The 13,136-nt window shown below is 39.4% G+C and overlaps 1 protein-coding gene across 1 annotated transcript in view; it reads left to right on the top strand.

Moving 5' to 3' along the window:
* LOC124805125 (WD repeat-containing protein 81) overlaps positions 1-13,136 on the top strand; it is a 303,608-nt gene that overhangs the window by 260,794 nt on the left and 29,678 nt on the right. Inside the window, exons 23-24 of the mRNA XM_047265582.1 lie at positions 10,115-10,224; positions 10,304-10,511. Of these exons, the coding sequence (XP_047121538.1) occupies positions 10,115-10,224; positions 10,304-10,511 (318 nt within the window). The remainder of the gene's footprint in view (positions 1-10,114; positions 10,225-10,303; positions 10,512-13,136) is intronic.

Here is a 13,136-nt window from a genome sequence, read left to right as displayed (position 1 = left end):
AAAACGTCTCGGTGGGCATGAAGAACAGCCAAGTTGTTCAATCGCTTCTGTCCCATTGTTGATCGGAGATATGACTTCAAACATGTAAGGGCACTAAATGATCTTTCTGCTGTTGCTTTCGTGATTAGAACTACTTTGAGAAGCTTAATGCACTTCACTACTTCACATAACATTTCTCCAACTGCAGGCTCTTGTGTAATGTCCTTTCTTACATCACACATGTTTTTTTTAGGACCAGTTGTTTTTTATTAGCGATATCGGCTAACATATTCAAGTGTAAGCAGTCTCTCAATATCTAGGTCATTTTTGAAAAACTCAGTTGATTTTTCCAATTTTGTTTCACCTCTGTTTACTAAAAGCAAGCTCTCTTGTTCAACTGCAATGACCTGTTTGAGTCCAGTTGAAGCAAACCGCGCAGTAATGCAAGATTGCACCGTTTCACAAACTTCAATGTAAATAGCTTTGTAGTATTCCTTTGAGGTTCTGAAAGTGTTCGGTGAGCTGGCTTCATTGTTTTCATACTTCTTTGGTATACTTAGATTCCAAGGAAGCGAAGGATCATCAACTTGTGAAGGTTTTTCTTTTAAACACAATTCCTAAAAGTGTTCAAAACTACCCATGCCTTCCATTCAATATACAAATCAAGCCCTCGTATACTTTTTCTGGATCAGCAAAACTTAGATGAGGGCATTGAATTTTTTCATTGACATCCTCTTCTGGGTTCATTGCATGGCAATAAAGACATAAAAAGAAATAAGTTTTGAATTGTAACATTGATTCAAGGTAGCCTGCACATTTGTAACCTGCCTCTGTTTTGTCCTCTGCAGAAAAGGTTTCAAAAAACTCTAGAAGTTCTTCAAAGTTTTTCAATATTCTCAAGATACTAGAAGCTTGCATGGTCCTTTGAGTCGGGCAAAGGGGCTGTAGATCAGCTTGGTTGTTGGCACTGTCACAGTGTATGCTTCTGAAAAGTCCCATCCTTTTGATGGATTCCCTTACAGTGTTTATTAAGTCCTTGGCCAAAGCCATAATATCCCTCATAAATGTAAGATTGCAGAGACTGTCTACAACTGCCAAGTCTAAACTTTGAGCAGTGCAGTGCACATAACGTGCTTTTGGTAATGTACCAAAAACTAACTTGTTTAGTCCTTTAAACTTACCTCTCATGCTTGAGGCACTATCATAGCACTGTCCTCTTAAGTTATCCATTGACAAATCAAAATGAGCAAAAAGTCTTTTAAAATACTAAACAGAGTTTGTGATTCAGTGTTGGTGGTCTCGTATAAGCCAATAAAGTCTTCATTGATGATTAGGGAATCATCGACAGTACAAATACAAAATGATACTTGTTTGAGATTCGAAGAATCACTTGTTTTGTCAACCATAATAGAAAAATGTTAACTCTTCTTGATTGATGGCAATACCTTTCTCAACACAGACTTTCCTAGTAGATCAATGATCTCGTTTTGATTATCGTGGGACATCCACTTATACCCCAAATGCCGTAACCAGTCTTTAAACTCAAGTATGTCATTCTTTCAGAGTTCCAACAATTGAAAAAAATTTGAGTTTACATCTTTGTGCCCTCTAATTGCTAGTCCTTGTCGGCTTAGAAATTGCACAGTAGTAAAAATTGTCTCAAGAGCTAAATGGCCTTTCTTCATATCACTATCGAACTGTTCATTCAATTGGGAGGCCACACTTTGGTTAGTGATGGAATTTAGTTTCAGAACACCTTCTTTATGCGTAAATGTATTTTCATGAAAAGGAATTTTTCCAAAGCCTTTTTCCAGTTAGAAAACCCTACGGAAGTAAATGCATCTTCTTTTTTAAAGAAAATTGTAATAGATTTTTAGTATTTGCCTCTATGCAGGTTTTGCAAAAAAACTTTTTCGGTAGATGCTTCATATTCTAGCCATGTATATTTGACCAACCAAGACTTCTGAAATGATCTTTCCTTACTGTATTGTCCAGGTTTCGGCTGTGAATGGTTCTCGCCTGAAAATGACGAAGCAATTGACGACACAATAAATGTTGGAGGTTGACTTTCTGTATCATCAGCTTCTAAGCACGCCTTTTTGGTAACAAATTTATCAATTGCAAACTTAATTCACAGTACACTAAGAGACTAAAGTAAACGAATAAAATATAGTTACATAAAATAGTCCACTAGACACTAAAGTCGGAATACTAAAAACATCTGCAGCATGCACTGAACGAAACTATCCAAAGTGAATGACTGCGACAGCAGGGTGGGCTTTATATAGGCACGGCATTATAATGTCTCAAAGCATCAAGATGATGCAAGGCAGAAGGTTCCAGGCACTTCTGCTCCAGTCCTTTCGATGTTGCCGCAGCCGCAGCACCGGCCTGCCAGTGCCAGACTTTACCCAAAGGTTCTTGCACCAGGACAAATTCTAAGTGTGCCCGCAGTACCATAACACTATCATGATTCACACCACTCATTTTCAGTTAACCTGCTTACTACCATAATAATTATTTGCTTTAACTCATTACTGAACGTATTTCAAAAGGTAACTATCATCAAGCAAAGAAAATAAAAAGTTCCAACATATTTTTTTTTTGTAATTTTACAAAGCATAATATAACTAATAATTTTCTTAAATTATTGCTCCCCCCCCCCCCCCCCCCCCCCCCCCCCCCCCCCCCCACACACACACAGGAATTTTTTGGCTCAGGCCCCCTCAGGCCCCATAGATTCAACGCCTGTTTTTCCCATGTCCCAAAAGACTCAGTTCATCCTGTGGCCCTCCACTGCCTGTTTCTCTTTATTCTTGCCCTGTCCCAGGTCTCGGAGGTAGTTTACATGGAAGGCTCGATGGTTGATGGTCATTTTGGGTTTGCATATGCTCATGCAGGACATACTGAACAGTGTTCCTTGCCAGATGGCCACAGTGTTTTCGCTGCAGAACTGGTAGCCATCTCTTGTACTCCTGAGCACATCCGTCCATGTGCCAGGGAGTCCTTCCTCATTTGTAGCGACTCCTTGACCGCTTTACAAATTCTTCATCATTGCTACCCTCACCATCCTTTTGTAATGGCCACCCAAGAGTCTCTCTATGTCCCTGAAAAGTGTGGATGATCAGTGGCCTTCATATGGACCCTGTGAAATGAACTTGCCAACAGGCTAGCCATTAACGGAGTCTGGACATTGGCACACCAGAATCTGATCTTTGATTGGTACTATGCCAAAAGGTTTTTGGGCTCTGGAATACAGAATGGCACTTCCTGACCATGCCGAACAAGTTACTTATGATAAAGGAGCCAATGAAGGTGTGGCAGTCCTCCCTCCATGCAACCCTCTCACTAGGACTCTGTTCTCCTTTGCCATCTTCGCATCGACCATACTTGGATGATTCAGAGTCACCATCTACATTGCGAGGGCCCACCTCAGTGTTGCCATGATTCAAACTTGACAGTGATCACATCTTGTTGGACTGTCCAACTTTAACCATCCTGAGACGGACTTTTGACCTTCCTGAGGCACTATCTATCATGTTAGGTGACAATGCCTGAATGGCTGATCTAGTTTTAAGTTTTATTTGAGATTGGGTGTTTTTATCATGTGGCCTTCTCCCCCAGGCCTTCACCCTCATTTTTACTCTTCCTCACTCTCTCTGGTGCTGCCTGTTCGACTTGATGTTCATCTTTTCACCATCTGTGTTTCTCTTGCCTTGTTTTTAGGCTGGAGATTTTAGTGTGTTGCAAGTGGCAGGCTCATCCCTTTTTTATTCTTGCGATCAGCCAGCCCAGGTCATCTGCTATATTGTTATAACACCTTCTACAACTGTTTTCCTTTTAGTTAATGTTTTCACTTTTGGCTTGCTTCTTTCATTTTCTCCTTCTGTGTGGTTACACACCTAATTTTACACATTTTGTTCCTTTCCCAGCTTTCAGGCAATAGGATTCTTCAGGTTATGGTTTTCTTCTGAGAACTGCATAACCACTGAAAAGGGACTGATAATCAAGCAGTTTAGTCCCTTTTACTCTGCAAACCAACCAACCAACTTGAATGGCACAATCCACCAGTGGTTTGAGAACAAAAATGGAAAGCTTATTAGCTCAGATAAATTGCAAGCCGAACTGAAGAAAATGCTGGTGACAGTCATCGGCAGAATGGGGCCCAGTGTCATAAGGAAAGGACTCAGTTGTACTTACAGAATGCTATAGCCCTATGTTACAGTGTGAATATGAATATGAAAAATCTGACAAAATCTCACACTTGATGAAAGGAGTCACAGAAGAAATGTATCGAGGTGTAGTAGTTGTAAAAGGTGTCACAACATATTAGGAGTACATCAAGTGATTCCATCACATTGAGGATATGCAACAGAAAGGAGTCAGATGAAAGACGTATGATTGACTTATGAATGTGGTCCATATGGCAATTGTGGAAAATCGCCACGACATCGCTCTCTCATATGCCAGCTAGTGAGAGAATGAACAACGTGTTTTATGAGAGCCAAAACTGTTGAACTGAGTAAGCAAGAGATAACTGCCGTAAATGTTAACATAATGTGTCAAAAGGTACTAGAGAATGTTGAAGAAGTAGTGTAATGATCTTTAGCACCAATCTCTGAAACCAGCCAAATACATCAGGAAGAAGAGATTCAGCCTGCTCAGACTTATGCTGCAGCCATCAAACACTTCACCTGACCAATGCAGAGAAAACCAGGTCCTACTACATTATACAGGCATTTGAAGTGAAATGAATAGTGAGTGCAGATAAGAATTAGGAGGTAAGTGGAAATAAGAGAATGGGAAAAAAGTACAGAGAGAAGGAAATATTAAGATACAGTAAAAAATAATACAATAAACATATAAATAAGTAAGTAAAATTTAAAAAATTACTCCAAAGGGGAGGCGGAGTGTTGTGTAGTTAATGCAAGTTAACTACAGGAGAGTGTCAGGATCCAAGGCTTTATTGGAGAGCATATTCCCATGGCTGAAGCTCAACTGAACTATTACATTGTGGAAGCATCTAAGTGAACCATATAGTTTAGCAGTGTACTCAGTGGTGCAGAGTGTACTCGGCAACTTTATACTAGATGACCTCAAGGCAGGCATTGCAAGTCACTTCAAGTTCTATATACAATAACCACATCATCTAGCAGAAACACCCTCCTAGCCTTTGTGACTGATTTATTAACTTTCATAATCATAGTTGCTATAATGACATCATGATCACTAGTCTCCGTTTGTATACTGACATTGTCGATAAGGTTTGGCCTATTTGTAGGTACAAGGTCTTAAGATATTTCCTTTCCATTTGGGCTACCAAGCTAGCTGCTCAAGGCAATTTTCAGAAAACATGTTCAAAAGTATTCCACTTGACTGTCTGTCTGTACCCCTGCAATGAATCCATAGATACCCCAGTCAGTATTTGGCAGGTTAAAATCGCCTCCAACCATTACTGCAAGATCTGCATATTTACGCACTATTGACTAAAGACCTTCTTTGAACAGCTCTAGAACTGTCACAGCAGAATCAGGCAAAAACATCCAACAATTAAATTGATTTCACCTTCACCTCTTATATGTGACCAGATGACTTCACTATCACACTCAACTTTAACCAATATCTCTAACTTCTGTTTGCTTCAGAATCTGTGAACATATCCTCATTTTGAATATAATAAACTTTCTAGAAATTGAGAAGCTTATGTGCACAAATCAGCATGGTTTTAAAAAGCATTGCTCATGTGAAACTCAGCTTGCCCTTTTCTCACATGGTATACTGAGAACTATGGATGAAGGAGAACAAGCAGATTCCATATTCCTAGATTTCCAGAAAGCTTTTGATGCACTATCCCATTGCAAGCTGTTAACGAAGGTACAAACATAAGGAATAAGTTCACAGATATGTTAGTGGCTCAAAGAATTCTTAAATAATGCAAAACAGTATGTTGTCCTCATGAGTGAGTGTTCAACAGAAGCAAGTGTATCGTCAGGAGTGCCCCAGGGAAGTGTGATAGGACTACTGTTGTTATTTACTTATGTAAATGATTTGGCTGACAGGGTGGGCAGTAATCTGTGGTTGTTTGCTGATGATGCCATGATGTACAGTAAGTGTCAAAGCTGAGTGACAGTAGGAAGATACAAGATGACTTACACAAATTTCCAGTTGGTTTGATGAATGGCAGCTGGCCCTAAATGTGGGAAAAATGCAAGTTAATGCAGATGAGTAGGAAGAACAAACCTGTACTGTTTGGATACAATGTTACTAGTGTCCTGCTTGAAACAGTCAAGTTGTTTAAATATCTGAGCTTAACATTGCAAAGCAATATGTGTTGGAATGAGCATGTGAGAACTGTGTAGGGAAGGCGAATAGTCAGCTTCGGTTTATTGGGAGAATTTTAGGAATGAGTGGTTCACCTGTAAAGGATACTGCATATAGGATGCTGGTGCAACTTATTCTTGAGTACTCCTTCGGATTGAAGGAGACATCGAGGCAATACAGAGGAGGGCTGCTAGATTTGTTACCGGTAGTTTCGAACAACACATAAGTGTTACGGAGATGCATAGGGAACTCAATTGGGAATCCCTGGAGGGAAGGCGACGTTCTTTTCGAGAAACACTATCAAGAAAATTTAGAGAACAGGCATTTGGAGCTGACTGCCAAATAATTCTACTGCTGCCAACTTACAATGCACATAAGGACCATGAAGATAAGATACAGAGGTATACAGGCAGTTGTTTTCCCCTTACTCCATTTGAGAGTGGAACAGGAAAGGATATGACAAGAAGTGATATTGCGTACCCTCCTCCACGCACTATATGGTGGCTTCCAGAGCATCTGTGAAGATGCAGATGGAGGTTGATGTATAAAATATTTAGAATTGTGTCAAAGTTTAAATAAAATTCAGTTGTTATTGTTTATGTTCACCCCCTCAAGAAATCATCTATAAAAATGTTACAAACTGAGGGGGTTGCACAAAAGCTTTGTCATACTCCTTTTTTGTTTCTAAGTTCTTTGTTAGGTGATCTTCTAAATCTAATACTGTTGATGTTTTGTAATAGAAGGAAATGCTGAGACTAGTTGCTTTAATTTATTTGGTCTCGGCATTTCTTTTCAGTTAGTATTCCTTTTCTCCACTCCCTTTTGGTTACCTATATCTTTTATTTTCCGACCGGTTGCATTCTCTCCACCTCATACCCCTCCATGCCTACCATGTACAGTGCACATAGCTTTCCAGTCTTATTAACTCTTGCATGATGTCTTTTTTTAAAAAAAGTTATCTCTGCTTTGCTTGTTACCCTATCTTAATATATTTAAGCTCTCAGGTTTTCAGATCATGTCTCGTTCAGTCCCCATCTACCAGTCTTTCCCTTTCATCCTCTTTGGTAAGTCACCCTTGATCCAGAGTTCTGGGTGACTTTTCTTTTATTCTCCCCATTCCCTAAATCTCACCAGTTCATTTTCCTTCATCCCTCTTCCTTTCCCTTCAACCCTTCTGCCAGGAGGAGCCACTGGCTCCAAAAGCTTGCACATTTCCATAAGTTTCATATCTTCTTTTCTCCTGCCACCACTCGGTGAGTAGACTTTTTTTACCTGTTCAGTTGTATTATATCCTTTTGTTTGATTTTCTCCCCAAAAATTAATCATAGGCCATTATAAAAAGCTTTTCAAAACTCTACAAGGAGATATCGATCTCTACATTAAACTGCTAATTTTTACTATTAGATGTTTCGTAGTAAAAACTACATCTATGCGAACTCACATGCGTGCACATAGGCTGTGAAGTTGCAGTGTGTGCAGACTTGATATGCTTCACTTACATCCTCATACTGCATTGTGGCATTGCTAACCATCATGGAACGGACTACACACCTGCTGAGACACAGTCAGTGAGTGCTCACACTTATGAAAGCAAGTGAGAGTGATCCACATAGATAGTGAATGATAAATAATGACTGCTGCTCCCAGAACTTCATCACACAGATGTAGTGCTTTGCTGACAACAATAGGAATAGGTCTTCCAAGGTTTTCTTCCCATCATAGTGTGAACCTTCCTTTCAGGATAATATTCTAGGTTCACAGTTGTCAGTACTCTCTCAGACCAGCATCCCCAGGAGAATAGTGTCTGTCTGGAATTATGATAAGTGTTACTCCTTTCGCAGTGCCCATGAACAGCGCAGTGACCAAAGTATGGAGTCCTGCCCAGTGTTCTCTTTTTGTAGCTGATTTTTCAGTCTTTTGTTTATCTTCCAACTTCAAAACAACTGGCTTGACAGCTGCATCTAACAGTAAGAAGACTAGAAATATGGGCTAAGACATAGGCTTCACTTTTTCTACAGATAAGTGTGTGCATCAATTTTAATCATGTATGTGATGTTTTTAATCAGCCTGAATTGTGTCTGTGGGAGCACCACTCTGAGTTTTAAGGACTCAATAATGTTTTTAGGTCTCATGTTCAATGAGAGACTCCTGCCTGCTGCACCTGAAGTATCTAGAAGTAAAAACTCGAAAGGCTCTCAACATCTCAAAAGCATCCTAGTGGCAGATACAGGGAGGCTGACAGATCCTTCCTGTTGTTATTTTACAGAATATTTGTTTGCTCGTGGCTGGACTATGGCAGTGTTGTGTATGGTTCTGCACAAACAACCTATTTACATGTTCTGGAATCCATTCACCATAAAGGCATTAGATTGGTGTTAGGAGGCTTCAGGACAAGTACTATAGGCAGCCTTTGTGGCGAGGATGGTGAACCACCTCTAAACATGTGACAGAAGTTCCTCATTGTGTGACATGCATGTAATGTCTGATCAATCCTCCTGTCTATGGCCTCTGCTCTTCTTGTCTGATCATCAGCAGAATTGATGTATTTAATCCATAGGAGAGTAATGAGACCATTTGGGACTAGAGCAGAGGAGTAGCTTCTAGAGATTGTGCCATACCTAAAAGTTTTAACACAGGGCTGGAGCAAGTATACTCAATAGTGAGGCCAAGACTATTTGATAAAGTTCAAGAAATCTTGTGCACCAGATTATTGTTTTCAAACAAATCTTTTAAATGCTTTTAGAGTAGCACAGAAATTTAATAATTATTTACATTGTTAGGTCTAAGCAAGGCCATACTGTAGACTGTTCAGTAGTTTCTCCTTATGGTGTCTTTACGATTATACTTTCAGTCTTTCATCCACAGTTCTCTGCAATCCTAAATGCACTGGGGCAGATGAGGTGCAATCAGCTGAATAACTTTGCCTGTTCTGATTCGCTAAGTACCACACAGAATTTTCAGCAAACATACCAGCAGACAAAGTAGTGCTAAACATGTAAGACATACTTTGTATACTACAGTATCAAGGGAAGGCAGTATCATTCTTCTGGGCACTGGGCCATGTGGGAATACTGGCAAATCATCAAACTGACACAGCAACAAGGGACACTTACAATTAAAGTAATGTATTGCACCTTTTAGCCCTCTTCAGTGCTGTTACCTTATTGCTAAGGTGGAGTGTTATGGTCAGAGAGAGGATGTGTGGCTGGAGATACGAAATAACAAATTATAAGGCTGATTAAACCTACAGTTTTGCCATGGAGAACATCATTCCAATCACACAGGTGGAAAGAAATGGCTTTAACATGACTGAGAATAGGCCACTGTACTCTGACACACAGGTCCTTCTTGGCATGGAGACTCACCAGTGTGGATTGCTTCTGGTGTACCAGTGCCAGTGCACCACATTTACTGGATACCATTTTATATTCTGACAAGTAGGCACCATTTTTCATGATAAGGGTTTGTTTACTGTCTTAGGTAATGAGATTAATGTGGAAAAGATTGTAATATTTTGTGTATTGTGAGTATTCTTGCCCAGATTATTGCGTAGATTGTTGCAGTGTGTCTCAGAGTGACTGGTTCATCCATTTTAGTCAGTGTTCAAGCCAGTCACAACTATTTAAATCAGTATCATAATTTTCACCATACATATTGTTAAAGTGAGTTGCAAGTTTTTGCTTAAGTACGTTAGGACTGTTACCAAAAATTTACTAATTGTCACATTTTAGCATCTTGTTACCTATGAACCGAGACATTAAAATACTTTACAGTGATTGTCATGAACTTAATATTACTATTTCTTTTATTTCAGAGTGCAGATATCCCTTCTGTTCTACCAACAGAAAGTGCGGGTATTGCTTTTCAAGAAAGTGCAGGTGACTTGATGAATCTCATAAGCAAAAAAATGGAGAATACAAACAGGTATTTATAATGGCCACAGAATTGCTAAATGTAATTATTCACTATTTTTGTTGAAATATTGCCTTACCTAAATTTCTAGGCATTTACATGGAAACTGGTTGGCATACTGGGAACATGAGATTGGGCGACCTGATAAAGAAACAAATTTTAATTTCAAGCAGATAAAACTTCAGAGATTCTCAGGCCATACAAGTAACATCCGCACCATACAAGTGTTAGACAATGAAAATAGTTTCCTTAGTGGAAGTCGTGACAAGACTGTGAAACTGTGGTCCCTAAGAAGCCAGGTACTGCATAATTATTTTACTATCATTCGTATTTCCTATATCCTCATTGGGCACATCTTGTTTTATTTGCACATATTGTTTCATTTAGTGTGTGTAATTATGCTCCATTAACATATTATTGTATTTAATTGAAAAGAAAAACTGTCATTCTGTATTACTGACCCCTACCCAGTAGAAATGTCTAGAGTATTACCTAATTTGGTAATGGAAAGTCCTTGGTGGAATGCAAATAATCGTAACTCTACACATGGATATCTGTGTATGTACTCTATAACTCTGAAGGACTTGTCTGAAAGCTAGCGATATTTTCAGTGCTCTGTGTATGTCTATTAATGTCTCGTCATTTCAACTATTTGGTGAGGTGTAACTTGTACTCCTTAAATTATTCTATCTAATTTAGAACCAGTGGAAAAAAGCTCCTATCAGAGCACAAAAAAGACTTTGATTGAAAAGTGGGGTACCAGCAGCCTATTTCTGCCAAAAATTTTGGCATGCAAGCATATTCACGCTCTTTTTAACATGTCACTTACATCTCACGCCTAGAAGTTCCTCTAACTGTAACTTGCTCACACCTACTAGTCCATTGCTGTTGAAGTAGTTCATACCCATCCAGTCTCACTTGCCCACTCTCACTCATTCATTCAGTCCAACTCATTGTCGTTTTCTCTTTGTGTCTCCTGTCTCACAGCCACAGTCTCCTTCATTCTGTTCTCCACCTACTGTCTCTTCTCACTGTCACTGTCTCACTCTTGCTCTCTCTTTCCTCTCTCCTACTGCTTACTATTTCATTAATTCCTTGCCACCGCTGCTCTCTCGTCTCACTGTCACTGCCTCTCAATTCCTTGTTGTCATTGTCCTAGACTCTTTTCTCATTATCACTGGCTGTCACCCACTTCCACTTTCTCCTTCACTTTATTCCTCTCCCACTGGCATTGTGTACTTCACCCTTTTCCTAGCACTGTTCTGTCACTGACGCCTGTGTTCCACTGCCGCTGTGCCCCTCTGTCTCTCATTGCTACTGTCTCCTTCACTCTTTCTATACCACAACCACTGTCTACCATCTTCCAGTATTTATTCCTTTTCCACCTCTTTCCCACTGCCACTGTCTCCTTCTCTCACAACATAAAAAATTACAAATATGTTCTCATGCCATAACTTTGAACCTCTATATCTCGGAAATGTATAAAGATATCAAGAAAAGTTTCAAGTGTGTTCGAGATCATGATCTTAGGAATATATTGTGAAAATTAAGCCATTTGCTTTGAATAGCCATGTTGGAATTTGCAGCTTGGTTTTGCTGTCCAAAAATGATGTTTTTGGAGATGTTTATTGATAATGGATAAATATTTTTTTTAAGTTGGAAGTGGGCGCATTTAGATATCTGCTACTGTGGCAAAAAAATGGCGAAAAATGGTGAAAAATGCTTTTTTTGAGTTCTCGTAAGAACAGCCCATGAATTAAATGGTGCCTCCATTAGCCCATTTAGGTGCACCATAGAAGATATCTAATGTGAAAAGAACAAACCTATTTGCTCCATTTGCCTAAGCTGGAGGAAGTGTGTAATATTCAAAATTTGATGCTGTATAGTAGGATAGTTACAGTAAGATGATCCTTCTGTTGTGTATATAAATTATAAATGGTCCCTAGCCTAAGGGCTATTCAAAACACTTGACCCTACCTTTCTGTCACCAATAGGACCCAATGTATGAGCTCTGAAAAAGTCTCTTTCTTATGTGCAGCATTTATAATTAACATATATTTCAAAATTGTCCATGCAGATCCTACTTAGTGCTCTTCACACATGATATTTGTAGCTATAGCACAGAATAATTAGGGTTGTGTTGTGAGGAGTTACCAAAAAAAATCTAATGTTTTAGTACCTCTCTCTCATCTGTTGAAAATGTATTCCTTCAATATACAAGGTGTACAACTTTGCTTCCGCTGATTGCCGATAGGTGGCGACAACAGTAAGTAGCAGTTGAAAGAAACAGATCGCAGACATTAGGCAGTTAGCTGAGACCTCGGTCAACATAACCTTATTCACACATTAGTCAATTTGTGTCTGCATCATAAAGTTGTTCTTGATTGAAAATGTCAGTTTACAAGCCTAATTCTCGTCATTTGCGGGAGTTGTTACTGTTTTGTTGCAATATGAAGAAAACAGTGGCTGAGTCTCATTGAATACTCTCAAGTACATATGGTAAGGACGCTATTGGTGAAAGAATGTGTCGTGAGTGGTTTCAAAGCTTCAAGAATGGTGATTTTAATGTTGTAGACCAGCACAGTGGTGGGAGAGAGAATGTTTTCAAAGGTGCAGAATTGGAGGCATTGCTGAGTGAAGACTCTCATCAAACTCAAGAAGAATTGGCACGATTAGTAGGAGTGACACAGCAAGCCATTTCAAAACGTCTCAAGGCTGTGGGCATGATTCGGAAAGATATCCCGGCCATGCTTCCACGTCAATGGCCAAACTGAATATTCACGGCTCCAAGATCATGCTCTGCATTTGGTGGAACCAGCTCAGCTTTGTGTACTATGAGGTGTTAAAACCAAATGAAACAATCACAGGTGCTCATTATTGAATGCAATTAATGCATTTGAGCAGAGCATTAGAAGACAAACGGC

Source organism: Schistocerca piceifrons, chromosome 7 (assembly GCF_021461385.2).
Source record: "Schistocerca piceifrons isolate TAMUIC-IGC-003096 chromosome 7, iqSchPice1.1, whole genome shotgun sequence".
NCBI classification, from domain to species: Eukaryota; Metazoa; Arthropoda; class Insecta; order Orthoptera; family Acrididae; genus Schistocerca; species Schistocerca piceifrons.
The sequence above is the reverse complement of the archived record's forward strand: the minus strand, read 5'-3'. Positions and strand labels throughout refer to the sequence as shown.